This window comes from Passer montanus, unplaced genomic scaffold, assembly GCF_014805655.1.
Source record: "Passer montanus isolate IOZ18808 unplaced genomic scaffold, ASM1480565v1 scaffold62, whole genome shotgun sequence".
Lineage (NCBI taxonomy): Eukaryota > Metazoa > Chordata > Aves > Passeriformes > Passeridae > Passer > Passer montanus.
The window spans coordinates 2566669-2588878 of record NW_024371260.1 but is presented as its reverse complement, the minus strand read 5'-3'; the positions used below and the strand labels follow the sequence as shown (position 1 = coordinate 2588878).

The following is a 22210-nucleotide window of genomic DNA, read 5'->3' as shown; positions in this document are numbered from 1 at the left end:
CCCTATTGTGTCCCACACCCCCCGGCCCACCTGCTCCTTTGGGAGCGGGGTATTATCCCCAGGCGATTCACAGTCAATTTGCCATGCTGTAATGGATGCTTTCCCATTGTCCCGGGCACGCATGGATTGGCTGGCGACTGTGGGAAACTCCGGCTCGCTGCGGACCCAGACTTTTGTAATGCGGCTCCTGCGTATAAATAGGGCAGATCCCGGCTGCCTGCCCCACTCGGAGCTGGGAGCAGCCCTTGGGATGACGCTGCTCTCTCCCTGGACATCTGCCCCAAAGCAGGACGGCATCCCACGGGCCGGAGGGAAGCGCAGAGTGAGTACCTGAGAGCCGGGAAGGGCAGCGCCTCTGCGGGCTGAGAGCTGGGGAGGGGGAGCCTCGCTGCCCACCTTGCCTCACCTTCCCTTCTGTGTTACAGCTCCGGGAACCCCGGGTGGGATTTACAGCAGCTGGGACTGACTGGAGAAGGGATTTCCGAGGCACCAGCCCAACTCTGAGCTGAGGAGAGGAGAGATCGTGGGGGGATGGCTGTGAGCGAGCCGGGATACGGGCCAGGTGAGTGCTGCCCATTGCATCCCATCCATGCCATGCCATGCCATGCCATGCCATGCCATGCCATCCCATCCCATCCCATCCCATCCCATCCTATCCCATCCCCAATCCCATCCTATCCCATCCCCAATCCCATCCCATTCCCAATCCCATCGCATTCCCAATCCCATCCCATCCCCAATCCCATCCTATCCCATCCCCAATCCCATCCTATCCCATTCCCAATCCCATCCCATTCCCAATCCCATCCCATCCCATCCCATCCCATCCCATCCCATCCCATCCCATCCCATCCTATCCCATCCCCAATCCCATCCTATCCCATCCCCAATCCCTTCCCATCCCATCCCCAATCCCATCCCATTCCCAATCCCATCCCATTCCCAATCCCATCCCATCCCATCCCATCCCTCTCACTGCCTTTTCCTCTGGGAAAAGCTCCGGCCGTGTGACACTCCCGTGTAACCCTTTTCTCCTCTCCTGCCCCGCAGCGGGATGATCCTGACGGGCTCAGTTCCCGTCCCCTTCCACGGGCACGCTGCCCTCCCGGAGCTCAGGGGTGGCACCTGGGGACTCCTCTTCTCCCTCACCCCCACCTCCAGCTGCCAGCCCCGGGCAGAACCAGCAGCGCCGCAGCGATGCCGAACCCGGCATGTGAGCATTCCTCGATTTTTGGACGTTTCCCAAGTTCCAGAGGAGGCCGTGGCTTGCTGCAGCAGTCGGCCCCGCTCCTCTCCCCAGCAGGGAAGGATGTTCCCCCTCTGCACGGATGCGAGCTGCCCTTCTCGCAGCCATCCATCCCACCGCGCGGGGAGAAAGTTGTTCCGAGGGAATGTGAGCTGTGTCCTCCCGTGGGAGGGCTGCAGGGCTCTTCCCAACCTCTGCGAGGTTGTAGCTCTGCTGGGAAAGCTGGAACCCCTGGCACGGTCAGAATTCCCAAAAAAAGCCTTTCCCCCTTTCCTTTTCCTCCCAGGGCAAGGTGGGATGTGTCACACCGGACACATTTGGGAGTCTGGCCTTTCCCGCGGTGCCACGAGGGGTTCTGTAATATTTATAATCTAATCTATAATATTTATAGTCTGTACCGAGCACGCTCTGAGAATGGTTAAACCATATCCCAAAGTGTGTAGAGGAAATTCCTCGGGATGTCTTGCTCACTTTTTGTGAGGTTCAGGATGCGTGTGTGCCTTTTGTAAAGGCATGGGGCTCGTTTTTGTGTCCTTATAGGACTGAAAGTTACAGCTGTGCTGTCCATTATAGAAGAAATATTTATCTAAGTCTTTCATGAAAGGCGGGTGTATAAATTATATTTAGTTTCTGGTACCCTTTTGCCAGGGGAAAATGGGAATTTGTTACTGTCCTTGGAGGATGTTTTGATGTGTTCTGTGCAAGCTGCACCAATGTATGACCTGTGCCAGAGTTATCTTGAATGTCAGAAGTTGCAGAAACTTTTAACGGTCAAAAATAAATAAAAATCTGCTCAACCGATCCAAAGTTATTCTTTTTTTTTAAGTAGTTTTTACAGCTGGTTTCCCTGTGGTCCACTGACATGAGACAGATTCCAGTGAAAGCAGGGATATTCAGATTTAACACCAAATTTCCCATCGGGAATATCAAACCCCAGCCCTTTCAATGGGAGACAAAAATAACAGCACGCCCGAACAGCCAATTCTCTGGGAATTCAGAGCCAAGAAAGGTCATTGCAAGGGTGAAAAAAATCATGGAATGGTTTGGGAAGGACCTTAAATATCACCTAACTCCAACAGGCAGGGACACCAAACACAGAAAGTACTTTTAATTAAGAGATAAAGTTTTCCAAGGCACAAACTCACATTCCTGGGGATGTGTCCGGGTCACAAAACACATGGGGGGGTTAAAAGTCAGGGGTTTGGCTACAGGGGACAAACGTGGGGCTGTCCTGGACCCCCGTGAACTACCGGGGATCCCCTCGGGGTTCTCTGCCTGTTCTCCCCCAGTTCCCCTCGGGGGTCTCTGCCCTTCCTGGGGGTTTCTCTGCCCATTTTCTCTAATTTTCCCGGGGATTTCTCTGCCTGTTCTCCCCAATCCTTCCCGGGGGTCTCTCCCCCCATCTCCCCCAAGTTCCTCCCCCAGGGTCCCATCGACCCCACAAGGGCTCTGTCCTTGTCCCCCCCACGCTGCCCCCGGGGGTCTCATCGCTCCCTCCCTGGGGTCCCCTTAAAATTTCCCCTGAGGGTCTCTCAGCCCGTTCTCTCCCAGTTTTCCTCGGGGATCTCTCTGCCCTCCCTGGCGGTTCTCTCCAAACCCCAGCTCCGGGGTGTCACCGACCCCTCCCCAGGCTGTCCCCCCGTTCTCCCCGGGGTCTCACCGACCCCTCCCCAGGCTGTCCCCCGTTCTCCCCGGGGTCTCACCGACCCCTCCCCAGGCTGTCCCCCGTTCTCCCCGGGGTCTCACCGACCCCTCCCCGGGCTGTGCCCCCGTTCTCGCCCCTGTTTGTTCCCCCCGGGGTCTCGCTGTCCCCCCCTCACCGCGGACTCCCTCAGGCTCAGGCCCCGCCCCCGCCGGTGGGCGGGGCCGGCGCGGGCTCCCCGCCCGATTCCCCGCGCCTCCGCTCGTTCGCATGCAGATTTATGCGCATACATTTGCATGCCGATGAGGCCGGGGTGAGGGAGGGAGCGGGTCGCGTTCAAAATGGCGGAGCGGGGCGGGCGCGGCAGCGGTCACGGCAGCCTGGACAAGAGCATCACCCTCCCGCCCGACGAGATCTTCCGCAACCTGGAGAACGCCAAGCGCTTCGCCATAGACATCGGTAACCGGGCGGGGGGGGACTTGCGGGGAGGGGGCGGCGGTGGGGAACGGGCAGCGGCCCGGCCCCGCTGAGGGGGCCCGCGGGGGGCCGGGCAGGGCGGGCGCGCGGCACGCTGGGAAATGTAGTCCCCCGCGACGCACGGGCCAGCGCGGGTGGGCGCGGGCTCACTACAGCTCCCAGCGGGTTGCGCGGTATGGGGGGCGGCGCGGGGCACGCCGGGAGTTGTAGTCCCGCCGCCGGGTGCCGGCGCGGCGCGGGCGAGGAGCGGCACTACATGTCCCGGTGGGCCGCGCGCGGGTAACGGGCCGCGGGGAGCCGGGCGGGGTGGCCCGGTCCGGGCTGCCCTTGGCGGCCGAGGAGGGACGGGGGAGAGCCCGGGAGGCTCGGCCGGACCGGCCAGGGGGCGGCGGGGCTGGGGAGCATCGGCTGCACCCCCTCAGAGCGCGCCGGGCCCTGCCTCAGTGTGCCAGCACCGAGTGCGGAGCCCCTCGGCCGCCCCCCGGGCCAGGCCGCGGCCCGCGGGATGCTGCGGCCGCTCCTCCGGCTCCCAAACCGGCCTGGAAGAAGCAAAAAGCACCGGGGACGGCGGCTGTGGCACTGCCCGCGCAGGGCAGGGCGGCTGCGGGGCTTGGCGTGTGGCGGGGTCTGTCACTGCTGCCTCAGTCACCCCCAGAACCCCCGCTGCCCTGTGCCAGCAGCCGACACTGGCCATTTCCCCGAGGTGACACACAGGGTGACACACAGGGTGACACCTGCGTGCCACAGCCGGGAACAGTGCGGGGACAGGCTCAGCCTGTTCCCAGTCCCTCCCGTGCAGGTTTCTCAGCAGTCGTCCTGTGGACACCCACTAAGCCACAAGTGCCATTTCACACATTTTCCTTCCCTTTTACCGTCTCGAAATCAGCGGAACTTTTTAGGGGAAAAGCCAGGGAAAAGAAAAGCAAGCTGTTACTGCTCAGGTGAACAGTGTGCTGGAGACTCAGGGACAGCAGGGAGAAAACCTGCAGCATAACAGAAAATGTTGTCGTGTCCCTTCAGCCCCTCAGGAGCTGCTGGTTCCACGCCTGTGAAAATAACAGCTGGAGCTGGCCCTTGGCGCGGGTCAGCTCGGAATTAGAGTCGTGGGATTAGTTATAAAACCTAGTTACACGTCTCAGCTGGTGTTCTGAATGGATTTAAGTCTTTAAAAAGTGGGAGAGGAAGGGGATAATGCACAAAGCATGGCTCTGCATCCCGCGGGTCTGGCGGGGAATTCCTGCAGCCCCTGTGACATTGTCGGGGTAAAGAACGTGACATTGCAGCACTGAGCCTCAGTTTGGAGCTGTGGAGGGAAACTTTCCCATAAAAACTGTGCAAACCTTCACCTTTTAGCAGAACAGACCATGGGTTTTGTTTACCAGAAACTCCAAAGCACTGCCTTGGGACACTGACATCAGATCCAAGGTCAGGGAAGCTTTATTGCTTTGTTACTCTAAATGTCTGTCCGTGGTCACTCTGTGTTGACCTCACTTAGATTTTCCTGGAGTAAACTGCCTGTTTTTCTCCTACAGGTTGCAAATATTTTCCTAACAAAAATGTCTGAGCACTGTGGAAGAGCTGACAGTATCTTTCACCTCTGCTGCTTCATTTCTTGGTGCAGTGCCAGTGACTTTAGCCATTATTTAGGATCTAATCTTGCCAGGTTTTTATTTACTTTCAGGACTTTAATGTTAACCCAGTAGTGGATCACAGTTACCCTCAGACCTGGAGCACTGTGGTGGAAAACATTGAAGTTATTCAGTGTAACCCCAGAAATCCACTTTTGCAGGTCAGATGCAAAGACAGGGCAAGGGGTTGAATTCTTTTTCAAGGGGAGAGTTGAAAGTTTTATTGCCATGAGCAGACTGGAGGCCTGAAGGGGGTGATGAGGCTGCTCTGCTCAGACTTGCACGTTGCTAACATCTCCAACTGCCGTGTGCTTGAGAAACATCACTCTGGGCATTCTTTAGCCCAAAGCCAAGACCTTGCAAAATAATTACTCAGTTCAAAGGGTCATTTTCTAACCAGCCGTGAGTTTGCAGATTTGTCCCTAAAAGCAGGATAAGAATATTATTTAGGTGTTGCTGCTGAAACACTCTGTGCACATGGGGGGCATTGCTCAGTGGTGGCAAACCAGCTGAGAAAATCCTGGCACAGATTTGGGGGGTTTCATAAAGTTTCCAAACAAGGTGAATAACAGCAGTACAGGTCCTGGCCTGGCTAATTAAGAATTTCCACTGCTCATCCTCGTCACACCTCAGTCAGGCACAAACTGAATTTATGGAGCTTTTCCCTCCTGTGATGCTCTGGGGGTTAACCAGGCCAAGCAGTTCCTCAACAAAGGTTCTTTCTGTATTCTCATTAATTTTCTCTGGCTTTAACTGAGGAAACTTGGAGAACCAACATAAACATAAGTTCTGTTGTTTGCTCCAGGGTGAACCATTAATCATAACTTATCATCTCTTCATGAACAGGTGGTTCATTAACCAAGTTGGCTTATTACTCAACTGTGCAGCACAAAGTGGCAAGAGTGAGATCCTTTGATCATTCTGGAAAGGTGAGAATTCCATCAGGGATCAGCTGCATGGGATTGACTCACAGGAGTGAGGTTCTGGACTGGGTAGAACAGAAATTGTACCCAAAACCATCCAATAACTTGTTCTATATAAAAATTTTTGGGGAGTGTTTGTATTGGCAGGTACTGTTTGAAATGTTTATTTTCCAGACAGTAAGTGTGGTACTTTTGTAAAAAAACCCTGCTCCTGTGCAGACATAAGATTCCTCGTGCAGAGGGATTTCCTGCACATCAGCTGCATGGGAGAATTGATTATCTCAGCTTAAGGAGAATTAAGGCTGTGGAACTCTATTCTTCTTTGACATAGCTTGAGGTGTTATGTGTAATGGCATTAACACAGTTTCAAGGGCAAGAAAAGCACAAGTATTGATGTTCAGTAGTTCAGCATTTAACCTTGTTTCTGCAAGAATGTTCTCTAAGAAATCCTTTTCTCTTTTAAAGGACATAGACAATGAACCTTTGTATGAAATATCTGTCCAGGAGGAGATTACAGCTCGACTTCACTTCATTAAATTTGAAAACACTTACATTGAAACCTGCCTAGATTTCATCAAAGACCATCTTGTCAATACAGAGACAAAAGTCATCAAAGCCACAGGTGGTGGTGCCTATAAATTCAAAGACCTTATTGAGAAGAAACTGGGGTTGAAGTAAGTGGAACTGCTTTTTCTTCTGTCAAGAATTAACTTACACCTACTCCAAAAGCTTTTGTCATTTTCCTGGGCATGCTCAGAGGTAATTCATGTGACAGTCATTTCTTGTACAGCTCCTACCTAAACTTCGTGCAAAGGCTTGCAGGAGAACAAAGGGCAGCCCCATGAATTTACAGCCTCATAAATTTCCTGTTCAAGCGCCCTTATCAAACACCAAATACTAAAATGCTTACCCTGAAACCTGCCTAGATGTCATCAAAGGCCATCTTATCAATACAGAGACAAAAGCCATCAAAGCCACAGATGGAGGTGCTATAAATTCACACTTTCTATGCTGTTAAGTGTAGAAAAACATTAATTTACCCCAATATTAAACATCACTGGGGAGACCTTCAAGGCACCTCTCCCGTGTGATCTGTGGGGTAGATTCCTCAACCCCTGAGGCCCTGTGCTCATCTTTTACACCCTCTTTGCAAATTACTTATTTCTGCTGATAAGCTGGGCTCTGTTATCTGTTCATTTCACACCAGCCCTCTTTAGTACCTTATTGGCTGTTACTGAAGATCAATTGATCAAGATAAGAAGGCACTTTCCCCTCTTATCTCATGTGGTGCACCTGGTTTAGGTTTTTATTTGGTTCTGACATGCTCAGTTTTTCTCCAGCTCCAAACCCAGAGCAGCTTCTCCACCGTGGAACACACAAATCATTCTGTAGTGGCTGAGATGAGTTTGTGCCTGGTTTATGTTTTCCCAACAAACCTCAGGATATTTCCTGTAAGAATTTCCATAAATCAGTAACACTACAGAGACACAGAAGTTCACAGAAGTGTTAGCTGACTTATCAATCATCTTTTCTAAGTTTTGTATGCCATTCCCAGACTCCACACTGGGGATATCCTGTTGTGAATCCTGCTACTCTTATGGAAATCTTTTTTTCTGTGTTTGCTAATCCCACTCGTAGGCTCCTCCCAGCCCCTTGAATCTGTCATAAACAAGTGCTGAAATGTTGAGGGGGCCTTTTGTGCTTTATTAGGAGGCAGGGGAAGAGCAACAGACAATTATTCCATGTTGGGAAATGTTAATTTCCAGCTAAGCCTCCTGACCTACTTTGTGGCAGGAGTGCACAGACCATGAAAGGAGCAGGACAGGAAAAGAGCAATGTAAACAAGCAAACAGGATTATTTTTAATGACAACATGATTAAAGTTACTGTGTAACAGAACTCCAGCCTGGACTTCTGGCATGGGAGGGGAGCACCAGACCATGTGCAGATGGAGGTTTCATGTTTCCATCAGAGCTGGGCTTGTGCCATGTTGTGTGAAAATTCCCCTCTGCAAAGTCTGTGCAAACTCCTGCTCCAAAAGCAAACTGCCTTATCAGCATGGCTGGGACATTTATTTAAGGCTTTTTCCTCTCCTTCAGAGTTGATAAGGAAGATGTAATGACCTGTTTAATTAAGGGATGCAACTTTGTGCTGAGGAACATCCCCCACGAGGTGTTTGCTTACCAGAAGGATTCAGACACAGAATTCAGGTTCCAGACAAACCATCCCAACATTTTCCCTTATTTGCTGGTGAACATTGGCTCAGGGGTCTCCATAGTGAAGGTGAGTGGTGGCCAAAATGCTTTGCTGGAGATTTGATAAAGGTGATCTGAAACCTCTTACTGGTTCAGATTTGTACTTGTTTCTTCTTGAGTAATGTGAGGTTTAAAAATTAAACTGGGCCTTTTAAAAAGTTTATTAATTGCAGAGTTATGAATGCTTTTCAATTCACTACATTTTTAAAAATTACATTTAATTTGATGTTTAGAGAAGTGATTACCCAATGAGAGCAAAGGTTGTCAGATCAAAGTGATTTTTGTTTGTTTTATCACAGTGTTGAAGAGACCAAGTTTAATGTCTATATTTAGCATTATTTGTCAAGAATTAAATACAAAGATTTCCAAAATTGCTTGTGGTGTATTTGCATTGTGCCCTTCTCACCTGCCACTTCCACAGTGGAAAGATTCCATCTCCACTGATTCCACTTTTCCAAAACCCTGCACACTCTGACATTTAAGTCTGTGTTCAACATTATAAAAGGACTTTCTAAATAAATCTGCCTTGTTTGACTCACAGGTAGAAACAGAAGACAAATTTGAGTGGATTGGGGGCAGCTCAATTGGAGGTGGAACCTTCTGGGGTCTTGGAGCTCTGCTCACCAAAACAAAGGTACCCAAGTGTCCCTTTTAAGGGTGTGGGATTAAATTAAATGCTGGGAGGAAGCCTGAAATGTTGGAATGTTAGGTAAGAAGGCTGAGTCCTGCACTTGTGTTCATATTTTTGACACTTCTGATGCATAAAAGGAAGGTTTACATGGAAAAAGATACTGGTGGAATACAGGGACAAGAATTAGAAGATGCACATTGTGACCAAAAGCAATCCTTTAGGGGCTCAAGGGCAAGTGATGGACAAGAGCCTCCTCAAAGTGGCCTGGTAATTTTTTATTCTCTTTACAACTTGAAATGCCAGCCCAGTTCCTGCAGTACTGTCTGCAGAAGAAAGCAGGGAGCACACAATTGCTGCAGAATGTCTGGGAGCTGAGAGGAGGAATTTTGCCTCATGGTTGGTTCCTTGGTTGCCAATGCAAGTTTAAATCCTGGGCTGATGAGCAAGGCCTGACTTAGTCCTGCTCTGACATCATGCTGGGCTTCCCAAAGAACCACCTGGCTCAAATGAGTGTCCTAAATGTCAGCAGTGTAGGAAAAGCTAAAGTTACAAATGCACCAGATAAGAAAATGTCAAAGGGAGGGCACAGCCTGGGCTGTGCTTTTGGTTTGGTGCTCCTAAAGAAGAAATCTTAGAATATGACAGTGCCTGCTCTTAATTCTCTCTTGGTTTTGTAGAAGAAATTCAAGTTAACAGGGTTATAAATTAACTATTGGGATAATGGAGCTTACGGCAAGTTTAATTTCAGGGACAGTAAAGGCACACTGAGACTTTTTTCTCAAACTTCTCTTTTATTGAGCTTCAGGAAGATAAAATTGTTTCCTCTTAGTTCCTGTGTTTCTGACTTCCAAGATAAGAGATGCCATGAGGCCTCTGACTGTTTTATGTGTGCTGACCCACCCTAGTTTTCAGGGGAAATTCAACAAAATATCTGCAGATAAGAAAGAGATTGAGTGTGGTGTTCATCTTTAAAGGAGCTCCACTTGAGATCTGTGTGTTCAATCACTCTGGATACATCCTTGTAATTAGAAATAGCCTGTCTTTGGCTGGCAGGGTTAATTCTAAGGCTGGTTTTGGTCAGTAAAGATGCTGCAGAACTCTGGCTCAGGTCAGCTGTGCTAACTGTGCTTCTCACCCTCAGAAATTTGATGAATTGCTGCAGCTGGCCTCAAAGGGCCAGCACACCAACGTGGACATGCTGGTCAAGGACGTGTATGGAGGTGCCTACCAGACCCTGGGGCTCAGTGGCAATCTCATTGCCAGCAGCTTTGGGAAGTCCACCACAGCAGACAAAGGTACTGGGATAAAAAACATCTGCCCAAACATCTCTGCCTCTTGGGAATAACTTTATATTTTTTACAAGTAGAGCTGAAAATAATCACCAGCTTCTTCCATCATCTTGTGTTTTGCCTGCAAAATATTGATTAAAAAATATTATGCAGTACTGCTTTGTAAGCAGACATTTAAATTTTCATTTTGGGATTGTCTAAGCCAAGGGAAGATTAAAAAACTGTTGTGTGGGGTTAATTCATTCCTGTGGGAAGTAGATGTGGCTTTCTGGGCTCTAGAAAGGCCCTTTGGCAGTGATTTGTTGCAATTTGCAGTGTCTTAATGAAATACTTGCAGTGCATCTCAGGCCAGGAGGGATGGATGAACCCTCACCCGTGGTTCCTAGAGAGAAGAAATGGATTCCTGCCATCCAGGAAGTGTTTTTGCAAGAAATCTTTCACACAGGCTTAGTGAGGGTTTTTTTTTTCCTGATATCTTTAATCAAATCACACTCCTCCTTGTTAGAAGTGCATTATATATGTGAGGTTTGTTTTTTTTTTCTTCTCCGCACATCAGGAAAACTGCTCCAAGCCTGGATTTTTCTTTCCCCAGCTGCAGGTTCAGTTAGAAAAGCACAGTCCACTGAAGCTCCCTCAATCTGTGTGTCATTTGCTTTACTCTTCCTTCCCTTCCAGAGTTTTCCAAAGAAGATATGGCCAAAAGTTTGCTCCACATGATCAGCAATGACATTGGGCAGCTGGCCTGCCTCTATGCCAAACTGCACAACCTGGATAAAATCTATTTTGGAGGCTTTTTTATCCGGGGCCACCCCGTCACCATGCGCACAATCACCTACAGCATCAACTTCTTCTCCAAGGTAAGCAAAACACAGGCTTCCCTGCAGCAAAGCCACATTTTAGGTATTTTTCTAGGCTGTTGGGGTACATTAATAAATTAATTTGCACATGAAGTAAGCTTAGAATGCTGCTCCTTAGGTAGGTAAGGCAGGGATGTGTTGGGAGGGGTGAAATCAATGTGAAATGTCTGGGAGTTGTGTCTGGCCTTTCTTCTCTCTCCCTACCTCCCTCTCTCTCTTTCTATTATTACTTTTTGATTGACAGTCTGTCTTGTAGCTCCAAGTAATGAGTTTCCACTGTATTCTTAGATAGTCACCATCATTATTCAATTCCTCTTGCTGATTTGCATCTTTCCACCCCCAGGCCATGCAGTGTGGGGTTGTTCTGCTGAGACAGTTGGCATCAGTGGGGTTTTGTTACTAAAGAGAAAATCAAACCTCAAATCAACCAAGCTGAAGTTCTTTGCAGGTTTTGAAGCTGTGGAAAATACTGAAGATTTTTGACTAGGAAAAAGGTCCAATCCACAAGCTTGTTAATGGTTGTTCCAGGTAGATTAGTCCTGCACTTTGGGAATTTTATAGAGTAGATGACACCAATTTTTTCTCATCTCAGTGCTTCATGCAAGAGACTCCTGTGTGCTGCCTTTTCCCCTCTTTATTTCGCCATTGTTGTCCCTTTCTGTTCCAAGAAAGCTATTGCAAAACTGCAGCTTTAGGTTGTTGTAAGAGACACTTTGCCAGGGATTCAAATCCAGATCTCCCTGTGAGCTGGAGCTGCTGTTGCCCTGTAGCTGCCCTCAGGGTGAGCTGTTCCCACAGTCACTGCTGAATTCCTTGGAAAAGGCCATGTCTCACCCAGCCTGGGAAAGCTGAGGGGCCCTGCTGTGAGGATGGAGGCTTCTCCTCCCCAGCATTCCTGAATTTTGCATTAATAATTGAATTATTTGGATGGAGGAATGCTTGCCTGTGGTAATACCCAGTGTCTGTGTGGTGTTGAAGAGCAGTGCAATGAAACAAAGACAAGGAGCAGTGTCCCAAAGGTGTTGCTGCAGTGGCACACACTCACCTTGGCAATCCCATGCCCTTGCATTTCCAGCCTGTTGAAGCAAGAGGAGTTGAATATTCATGGAATGATGCAGTGGTGTTTCCCAGGGTAGGCCATAGAGCACACACCTCTGGTGCATGGGTGTTTTCCAGCTGTGTGAGAACTGGGGAATGATGTGTGTGAGCAGTTCCTCCCTGAGCTGTTCCAGAAGCACCATAAAAGTTGCTGAATGTGTGAGAATGTAGCACAAATGCCTATTACCATCTTCTAGTTGTTTCTATTAAATTAAAGTGTGAAACTAGTGACAAAGTGTTAGCCCTCAGGGACCATCCAATTGCAATGTTTCATATTGTGGCAGGGAGAGGTTCAGGCATTGTTCCTGAGACATGAAGGCTACCTGGGAGCCATTGGGGCATTTTTAAAAGGAGCTGAACAAGACAGTAAGTACAGCACTGCTCTGTTCTGTATATGCTGTGTTCTGAAATGTCAGTGTACTGTCCAAGTTTCTCTTAAGAGGCTGCATGTAAGCTGTTGCCTAAATAAAACCATTTGGCACTAATAAACACAGATGCTGGGCTTTGGTTTTATACATTCTGGCAAGGACATCTTAATTTCTCACTGGATTTCCTGCTCACCTCTGAGAAGGCAGCAGGACTGGGCTCTCCTCTACTCTGCACTTCTACAAAGAACAGTCACAGCTCTAAATCCAGCTGGAGAAATGTGGGTTTGGAGAACCTCCCCCTCTTTAAGAGGCCACTTCTGAATTCCTTTAATGTACTGAGGAATACCAGCACCTCCAAACTGTGTTTGTTGAGAGTGAAAAGCCTCACAGAGGAGACCCTTCTGTCCAGATCCCTTGGATCCAGGGTGCTGTGGTGGAATTCTGCCTATTTAGTTTTCCTTCTCCCCTGTTGGTGTACTGGGAAGCCAGGCAGTGCATTGGTTACAGTGGCACAGCCACAGGCTGCTAATGGTACTCAGCAAGTATCAAATGCACCTCCAAAAAATGGATGTGGAATTCTTTTCCTGCTCATTTGATAAAGATGGGCAAGGAACCAGCTACTGAGGAATTAAAGACATTGCTTCTGCAGCATGTGCTGTACATCTGAGCTCATTAAACTTTTCTCAAATAAGCAAATCTGGAAATAACTTCAGTGTTTCTCTGAAGCTTACATTGTGCTTTGAGAGTTCTGTAATACTGTTTTGTTAATAATGGATCTAGATTTAGAAATAAATGCTCAGTGATAGTGCTTTGGAGGCATGCTGATTAATGACAAGGAAATGGGGTTAAAAATAATTATTTTAGTGCTTAAATTGTCTCTTGTCTCATTCAGGTTGAAGCTCCTTGGAGCAGGTAATTCATTGAGTGGTTGAAATATCTCTTTTGGGGGTTAGAGGGAAAAATTCTGTTTGCTTTTAAAGACAAGGGGAGCTGGCTTGTGTAGTGCAGCAGCTGCTCAGAGGGATGCTGGCTCTAGACTCACTCACAGGAGTATTCTCAGTTTTATTTTCAGATTATGTGTGTCTGTGTCTTTCTCTTTTCTAGATCCAAACCAGTACAGCTGGGGAGAGAATTATGCTGGGAGTTCTGGGCTGATGAGCACATCCCCTGATGTTTACCCCATGCAGAGAACTCGGAGTGGTACAGTATGTGCTGTCTTTCCTAGCCCTGTGTGTGTTCTCTTAGCAGTGCTGACCTGGACATAGGTGATTATTCTCCAGCTGGTTGCTGCTTGCCCTTGAGGCTCCTGCTTCCCAGAGAAGTGACCAGTTTGGTGTCTGGTGTGGTGTTGTCTCGTGTCCCGTGTGGTGTTGGATGGAATGTTTCATGGAACAGATTGGCTGCTACTTTGTCTTGCTCTCCTTCACCAGAGTGGGGGGAATGGTTGTCTCTCACCCTTTCTCTGGAGCAGCTGGATTTTGCTGCAGCTGAAATACCTTAGAATCTGGAATTTCATGTTCAAGCATCTTTAAGCAGTGTTAATTTGCTTCCTGTGAGAAGGCAAATACAAGATTGGACAGAAGAGCACAAGCCCAGTCATCTCTTAAAGTCACTGACAGTACAGCAATTCTGATTCCACAGTGGATTGTTTTCACACTGGATAATTTCTGTCTGTAGGGTGAGCATGGATAAAATAATCCACAGAGGGAACTGGATTGTTTATGATGACCTGTAATTGTCTGCAAATCTGTCAGTCTTAACAGTGGCTGGACTTCTGCAGCCCTTGTGCTAATTTAATTAATTGTGAATTAATTTCTTAGTTCATTCTAATCCATCTCTTTCATTTCTGCCCTAGTTTGATATGCTGGAAATGGACAGATTGGAGAGACCACTTGTTAACCTGCCACTGCTGAAAGACCCCTCCACCTATATCCCAGACACTGTTGACCTCACAGATGATGCCATGGCCAGAAAATACTGGCTCACCTGCTTTGAGGAGGCACTGGATGGGGTAAGTGTCACAGAACAGTCCTGTGTGAGTGACACAGGTATTTAGGAAACAAATTTCCTGTGGAGCAGCATGTTTGTCCTGTAAAATGTTCCTGCTGTGGCACCTCTGGAAGTGCAGCCCCTCTTTCCCTGTAAAGAGGCACCTGGCATTGTCCCAGTCTCTTAAGGAAGGGCTTGGTCCCTTCAAAGGCAGAAATGTTCTTTTGTGGTGCTTTTTTTTTTTTAGCACCTGAAAGAAAGGGGTTTTCAAAGCATTTCTCTCTTCAATGGCACTTGGACCTCTCTGTACAGAGCTGCAAGCAGGACAGTTACACAACCAAAGGCCAGAGCTCCTTGGATTGTTCCTCCTCTGGGAGCAGTCCTGCTGCCTCACAGACACTTTTGCATGGGAAGAGCACAATTGAACCAGACACAAATTATTTTTTTTCTGCACTGAAGCTGATTCAGGCAGTTCACTGGAGTAAACAAAAAGAGAACACAAGGGGTCGATGTGCACCATTCAATGTCTGCTGTTTCTCCTTTAGTGTATGAGCATTGGTTTTTTTTTCCTCTCCTCTAAATAGTTGGAACTTGTGCTTAATTTCTGACAGTACAGTCTGGAAAACCAGCTTTAACTCTTCTGGGATGAAAAGAGCCATTAAAATTGTTGTTTACTGTGTGGAATGAAGGGAGGCTGGGAGGTGCTGTGTGGGAGGGAGCAGCCAGGCTGCAGGCACAGAACAGGGAGGCAGATGGAGGGGTTATTGCTCAGACTGAACCTCACATCAGCAAGGAGGAAGAGTTAATTTGGTAACTCCAGTGTTGTTTCTTTCCTCTGCCAGGTGGCAAAGCGAGCTGCAGCCAGTCAGCCAGACTCTGTGGATGCACAGGAGAGAGCTGAGAAATTCCGCCAGAAATACTGGAATAAGCTCCAGACACTCAGGCAGCAGCCCTTGTAAGTGGTTTTATTTTCCCTTTTGCAACACTTGCTGCAGCTGTTGAGCAGTGGAAGCCCATCAAAAGCTAACCAGGTTGTGAAGCAGAGCAGACAAAGCCAAGTGGGCTGAAGGCTCAGGCAAGTTTCTGTGCCAAACATCAGATCCTCTGCACGGAGATTTTGGATTTCATGTCTCGGAGTTGAGCAGTGAAATTCTATCTTGGCAGAAAAATTGTTACTAAAAATTTGGATGGGGTTATTAAAAATAGCAGCAAGTTAATTCCGAATTAATAATTCCCTCCCTGTATTTAAATAAAATTATTGTAGATTTAAGATTATTGAATCTACAGTAAATAATCTTAATTGTAGATTCAATATTCTTACTGTAAAGCCAGGGTTTAGCACCTGTGTCTTGCAACTTCAGTGCTTATGTGAAGGACTGACTTACAGTGGAAACAGAGAGAAAAACAACTTTTTCTGTTTGAAGTAATAGATTTCTTTTTTCCCCTTTCTCCCTTTTTAAAGTGCATATGGTACCTTAACAGTCAGAAGTCTCTTGGATACAAGGGAACACTGTTTGAACGAGTTCAGTTTTCCAGATCCCTATTCCAAGGTGAGTTCAAGACACTTTTCCAACACTCTGAAACTGTTCAAGTGATGCATGACTCAGAGGGGAGAGATTAGGAACCAGTTCCTGCACTGGTTGGGAGGAGAAACAGCCCTGGGGAATGGCACATAAACCCCTTCACCTCAACAGGCTCCTGGTGAGGATAATGATAACCAAAAAGATCACCAGCTTCAGTTTTCTGACAGCCCTGAGAAACCAGTCTTGGTGCCAGCCCTGCTCCTGAGCAGTGGCTGTCACCAGACACTGTCACCAGGCTGTTACTGCTCTAATTCACTCCTCTGTGCCTGCTTTTGTCACTTGTGAGATTTGGAGAGGGCACAATGCACAACCTCCTGCTCTTCAAAACATTCATTGCCACTGTGCAGCTGTTTCCTCTCTGTGTTTTGTTCTGTGACATGAAATGTTTGGGGAGAGGAGATTTGAGTCATTATTTCTCAAAAAACAGCTTTCTGTATGTCCCTTCCTCACCACTTGTTTGTGTGACATATAAATAACAACAGTGCTAGTGGCTGATCCAAGACTCTTTTCCTGACTGTTGACATATTTCTGCAAAATACAGAGAAAATTCTCCCTGGCTTCACTGTCATGTGGTACCTTCACTCTGAGAAAGGACTAAAACATCTGCTAAGAAAAGTAATTCTTGGGCTATAGATCATCTCCTGGCACTCATTACACTTTTTGTGAGAATCCAGGAAAGTTTTTCCTTGGTCCTAAGCACGTTGACAACAATAATTGGTTGGTCCATGAGAGGCCATGAACACAGAGGAGATGCTTAAAAGTGGCATTGAGACTGAGACAGCCAAGGATGGGTAAGAAATGTTGGTCTGTAAATCCAATGTTTCCTGTTTGTCTTACAGGTAAAGCAGAAAGAAAATGGAATAGCCTTAAAGTGTTTCCAGAGTGTGATCGAGTCCCTGGATTCCCTGGGCTGGGAGGAGAGGCAGTTTGCACTGGTGAAAGGACTTCTGGCAGGGAATGTCTTTGACTGGGGAGCAAAGGCAGTCTCAGAGTAGGTGTTACATCCTTAAACAGCACCCTTTAAGCTACAGAATGTCCAGTTATAGGTTTTTCTAAAAAATAAAACTCCTTAATCTCCCCATCACCACTGTCACAGCCTGCAGCTGGTTTAAGTAATTACATTCTGTGGTGGTTTGCAGACCCAAAAATGTCTTTTTTGCCTGTACCCTACTGCTTCCAAACATCTCTACATTGCTGAGGCTGTTTTCTTTTAGCATCAGAACTCTGATTTAATGTCCTGATGAGCCTTTTGTTTTTAACATGATCACAAAACACATTTCCCAGTCCTGGGACCCAGAGACACCCCCAGTATAAGCAGGGCAGTAAAATTGCTGGGCCCCAGCTAAAGAAATGTTTGAATTCCACTGATGTGAGATGGAGGTGTTGAACTGTGCCCTTTGTCTCTCTCCTGTCCCAGTGTTCTGGAGTCTGAGCCACAGTTTGGGTTTGAAGAAGCCAAGTCAAAGCTCCAAGGTAAGGGGAGATCCCTGCTGGTGGTTGGATGTTAATGAGGGAATGGAGTGGGAATGTTTGTGGGGTTCTGGTACCCAGATGACAGAGAATCATTTAGGGTTGTTAGGGTTATCTGAATGCAGACCCAGAGTTTGGGTAATGCTCCAAAGGAGTTAAACCAGCAGACTCTCTCCTTAAACACAGAGATGGTCACTCACTGTTGTGTCTCTGCCAGGGATCAGTGTCCTGGGGGCTCCACACCCAGCCCACACCACTCCAGAGCTTTAGGGTGAAAATTCCACTTCAGGCCTCCGTCATGGAGCCATTCCCATAACAGAGAGCTGGGGAACTCTCTCAGCCTACACATTTAACACTGGAAACCTGAGCTCAGATGTTTCAATGCTTCAGTGAGTGCAGCATGAGCCTCCTGCTTGTAGCATGTGCAGAATGACTGCTGATAAGAGGTAGTGGCTGCTGATAAGAAATGCTGACACTGCTCTGTCTGTGCCACAGAACGTCCCTGGTTGGAAGATTCCTACAGCCAGTGGCTGGAGCGACTGAAGGTACGACCCTGGGTGGCCCTAAACCCACTAATTATCCACCTTAATCATCAAACCACCTTGGTAATTGCGGGGTTTGAACAGAACCCTGTTCAGACAGCCCAAAACAAATCCCAGTAATTCACCATAAAGAAAGGAGTGAAGGAATTAGTCTAAAACGTGGTTACTTCCCAAGCTGCTTCCCTGAATTCCCACTGGAGCCCAGCTGCTCCCAGAGCCTCCTCTCCTTATCAGGGCTCTTATTTCCATACACTCAGAGCCCTGAATTTAAAAACCTGGGGCCAAATGTAGTGTTTGAGTTGTTCCTCCCCCTGAGTAGCCAAGCTAAAACTGGCATTAATGTAGGAGCTTGCTGGAAGTAATGAACTTATCAATTAGCAAAGCTTTTTTTCTTTTTTTCCCCATGTGATCTCTTTTACCATTTAATTAAGATTAATTAAAAAGCTTTTGTGTCTTTGTGTAAATCTCTCTGTTGAAAATGGCAGTGTAAAGGCTGGGGATGAGCAGACTATGGCAAATCATTACATGCTCCATCCTAAAACAAAGCACCAGCTAATCTTGTGTAACAGGGATAATTAGGGAACTACAGGCACTGTCCTGTCAGTTTTTATTAGGAATTAAGCATTTTTCAGTTCTTTAGCTGGTATGAACTGGAATGAACTAAGTTTCATAACACCAGGTTGAGAACAAATGAAGAGGTTAATGGAGAATAGGCACTATCTTTTCATTTTAGGATGTCACTGCCCCCACAGTCCATGCTGCCCTTTCCTGGCAGAAGGGAATGCTGTTCAGCCAGCACCAGGCTGGCTTAAAACGCCCTCCAAGGTAGGTCCAGCTGGCACCCAGCACGTTCAGGATCAAAGCCTGACTCTGGAGTTAGGCCTGGCTTGAGTTGGCAGGTGGAGGTTTTATTGCTGGAGTTTGAGAGCCCTGTCTCAAACACAGCACAGGAACATGAGGGGTGTTTTAAAATAATAACTGTTTTAAACCCCTGTGCAAAGACACCATCAGGGAGCCCAATTCCTCCTGTTTGTCACTGGTGTGTGCTGGGAGTTTGCTGCAATCCAGACCCCAAAGCTCAGGTGTTTAAGGGTATAAAATGTGGGGCTTTGAAGGAGTAGCTGTGAATAACAAACTTCCCTGAGGTGAGTGATGCTCCATCCTGAATGCATTGGTTTTCTCTTGCAGGAGGGTCCCCCTCATAAATGTGCCTTAATTTTCGCAGATAACAGTGGGATAGACATAATTTTAGGAGTCTTTCCTTTTGTCCGAGAGCTCCTTTCTAGAGGGACAGAGGTGAGTGCTTTTCCTTGCCAATTCCTGTGGAGTTTTGCTAACTGCTGGAAGGTGTCACTGCCCACCAGCAGGACACCCCTCTGCCAAACTGGGAATAATCCAAGCGCCTGGAATGCCAGAGCCTGACTGTGTGACCTCTCCTGGCACCTTCCCCCCAGGTGATTTTGGCCTGTAACTCTGGCCCTGCCCTCAACGACGTCACCTACAGCGAGTCCCTGATTGTCACCGAGCGCATCGCGGCCATGGACCCCGTGATCCAGTAAGCACCTCCTCTGTCACAGCTCCCTGGGGACAGCAGATCCTGCCTGTGCATTTCACTGTTCATCTCTCAGCCCAAGGCAGAGCATTTGCCCTCGTTAAAGTGAAAAATTTAGAAATTGGGTCTTTCTGGTACACCCATAGTTTCTTGTATCTTCCCTGACAAGCACTCCAGCTGCTGTGCCAGGAATTCTCTGTTAATAGAGGCAAACCCATGTATGTCACACACAGAGTGTCCCCAGGAGAGGATGCTCAAGGAAACATTGTGTTTCCTGGTGAAGCCCCTGCAGCAAAGGAAGCCTTTGTAGAAGAGGCTTCGATATTCCTGCTTCTCTGCCTTATTCCCAGATGTGCAAGGCCCTGCTGAAGCAGCTGTTTAATATTTTTGTCTTTTTAAACAGCTCTGCACTGAGGGATGAGAAGCTGCTGTTGGTTCAGACGGGCTCCAGTTCTCCGTGCCTGGATCTGAGGTACGTGGGCAAAGTGCCAGTGTGTGGTTTGTGTCCCTCAGCTGCAGGATGGTCAGAGGTTTGGCTGTGGAGCATCCCAGGCACCCTTCCCACTGGGAATCACTTCTGCACACCCATCAGGAGGTGGTTAGTGTGGATTTACAGAGCTGTGACACTGCTCAGGCCTTACAGCTGTTGGCCCCTGGTCAGGTGTCTGTGTTCAGGACACAGCTGGGTGAGGAGCTGTGGTTATGGCTGATGTCAGATACTGCAGGTGGCCAAAACCCTCTGGGATAGAAGCATCATTTCACCTTCTTTAACCTATTCTGATCAGTTCCTCTATTGGACACAGAACTTACCTGTGTCAAAATCCCAACTTGGGTCCATTTAAACACCATTTCAATCCATCCCCTTGGCTTTCATATTTGTGGGCACATGTAACTTCATGTAGAATCCCAGCAGGCAGCTTGGGGCAGCTCTGGGGTGCAGCTGCAGGTGGAGCTAAGGTGTGGCTGAGGGGTGGCTGTGGTGTGTCTGCAGGTGGAGCTGAGGGGTGGCTGCAGGTTGGGTTGAAGTATGGCCAAGGGGAGATCAAGGTGTGGCTGCAGTGGGGCTGAAGATGGAGCTAAGGTGTGGCTGCAGGTGGAGCTGAGGTGTGGCCCAGATGTGGCTGCAGTGGTGGCCGAGGGGTGGCCATAGTGTGGCTGCAGGTGGAGTTGAGGTGTGGCTGTGGTGTGGCTGCAGGGGGGCTGAAGATGGAGCTAAGGTGTGGCCGTGGTGTGGCCGCAGATGTGGCTGTGGTGTGGCCATGGTGTGGCTGCAGGTGGAGCTAAGCTGTGGCTGAGTTGTGGCTGCAGGTGGAGCTAAACTGTGGCTGAGTTGTGGCTACAGGTGGAGCTGAGGTGTGGCTGCAGGTGTGGCTGAGTTGTGGCTGCAGGTGTGGCTGAGTTGTGGCTGCAGGTGGAGCTGAGTTGTGGCTGCAGGTGTGGCTGTGGTGTGGCTGCAGATATGGCCATGGTGTGGCCGTGATGTGGTTGCAGTATGGTTGCAGGTGGAGCTGAGTTGTGGCTGCAGATGTGGCTGTGGTGTGCCTGAGGTGTGGCCGTGGTGTGGCCGAGGTGTGGCTGCAGATGTGGCCGAGGTGTGGCCGCAGATGTGGCCGTGGTGTGGCTGTGGTGTGGCTGAGGTGTGGTAGTAGATGTGGCCGAGGTGTGGCTGTGGTGTGGCTGCAGATGTGGCCGTGGTGTGGCTGTAGATGTGGCCGTGGTGTGGCTGCAGATGTGGCTGAGGTGTGGCAGCAGATGTGGCCGAGGTGTGGCCGCAGATGTGGCCGTGGTGTGGCTGAGGTGTGGTAGCAGATGTGGCCGAGGTGTGGCTGTGGTGCGGCTGCAGATGTGGCCGTGGTGTGGCTGCAGATGTGGCTGAGGTGTGGCAGTAGATGTGGCCGCGGTGTGGCCGCAGTGCAGCCGCCCTGACCGCGCTGTGTTGCAGCCGCCTGGACCAGGGCCTGGCCGTGCTGGTGCGGGAGCGGCAGACGGACCTGGTGGTCATCGAGGGCATGGGCAGGGCCATCCACACCAACTACTACGCCGTGCTCAGGTGTGAGAGCCTCAAGCTGGCCGTCATCAAGAACTCGTGGCTCGCCGACCGCCTCGGGGGCAAAATCTTCAGCGTCATCTTCAAGTACGAAGTGCCCTGTAAATGATGGAGCTGGCACAGCTGATGGACTTGCACTAGTTTTACTTTAACTGTAAAGAATGTATTTTTATTACAACAGGGACAAGAGTTCACAGGAAATTCCGTATTTATATTGTGCTTTTGTGACTTTAAAAGCGACAATATGATTCACTCTATAGTCTACACACTCAAATATATATATGTATATCACTCATTGTTTATTTTGGTAAGTGTTTATTTTAATGCTGCAGTATTTGTGATGAAAAGACTTTATTTTTTTGTTCTGTGAGACATTCATATAGAAATATATTTAAATGTCAATGAAACCTTTTTTATACATCTCTGCCTACTCTGCCAGCAGTGACACAGCACCTACCAAATAGTTTTTAACTGCTAAGTGAACCTGACGTTGCATTTTCTGACATTGCATTTTCAGCTTTTGGACTTGCCTAAAGCTCTCCTGCTCTGTGCAGCTCAGTTGATGGAAGGGCTGATCCACCTTCTCACCCCACAATTTTGCTCAGGCTGTGACC

The 22210-nt window shown here is 48.4% G+C and overlaps 1 protein-coding gene across 1 annotated transcript; it reads left to right on the top strand.

Moving 5' to 3' along the window:
- Nucleotides 1–3141: 3141 nt before the first annotated feature.
- PANK4 (pantothenate kinase 4 (inactive)) lies at nt 3142–22003 on the top strand. The gene is made up of 19 exons (XM_039727625.1): nt 3142–3347; nt 5840–5922; nt 6382–6590; nt 8015–8198; nt 8712–8804; nt 9943–10096; nt 10766–10947; nt 12330–12411; nt 13518–13618; nt 14269–14424; nt 15245–15357; nt 15865–15952; nt 16825–16976; nt 17403–17458; nt 17951–18000; nt 19186–19293; nt 19452–19552; nt 19953–20021; nt 21492–22003. The coding sequence occupies exons 1-19, from the start codon at nt 3230–3232 to the stop codon at nt 21703–21705; spliced, it is 2313 nt and encodes a 770-aa protein (XP_039583559.1). The 5' UTR covers nt 3142–3229; the 3' UTR covers nt 21706–22003.
- The last annotated feature ends 207 nt before the right edge of the window (nt 22004–22210 follow it).

What these genes read in the sequence shown, in the direction of transcription:
- PANK4 (XM_039727625.1), top strand. Translation starts at nt 3,230, where the DNA reads ATGGCGGAGCGGGGCGGGCGCGGCAGCGGTCACGGCAGCCTGGACAAG. An exon ending in GGAGCAAAGGCAGTCTCAGA is followed by an intron (nt 16,977 to 17,402) that starts GTAGGTGTTACA and finishes CTCCTGTCCCAG; the next exon opens with TGTTCTGGAGTCTGAGCCAC. An exon ending in TCCTTTCTAGAGGGACAGAG is followed by an intron (nt 19,294 to 19,451) that starts GTGAGTGCTTTT and finishes CCTTCCCCCCAG; the next exon opens with GTGATTTTGGCCTGTAACTC.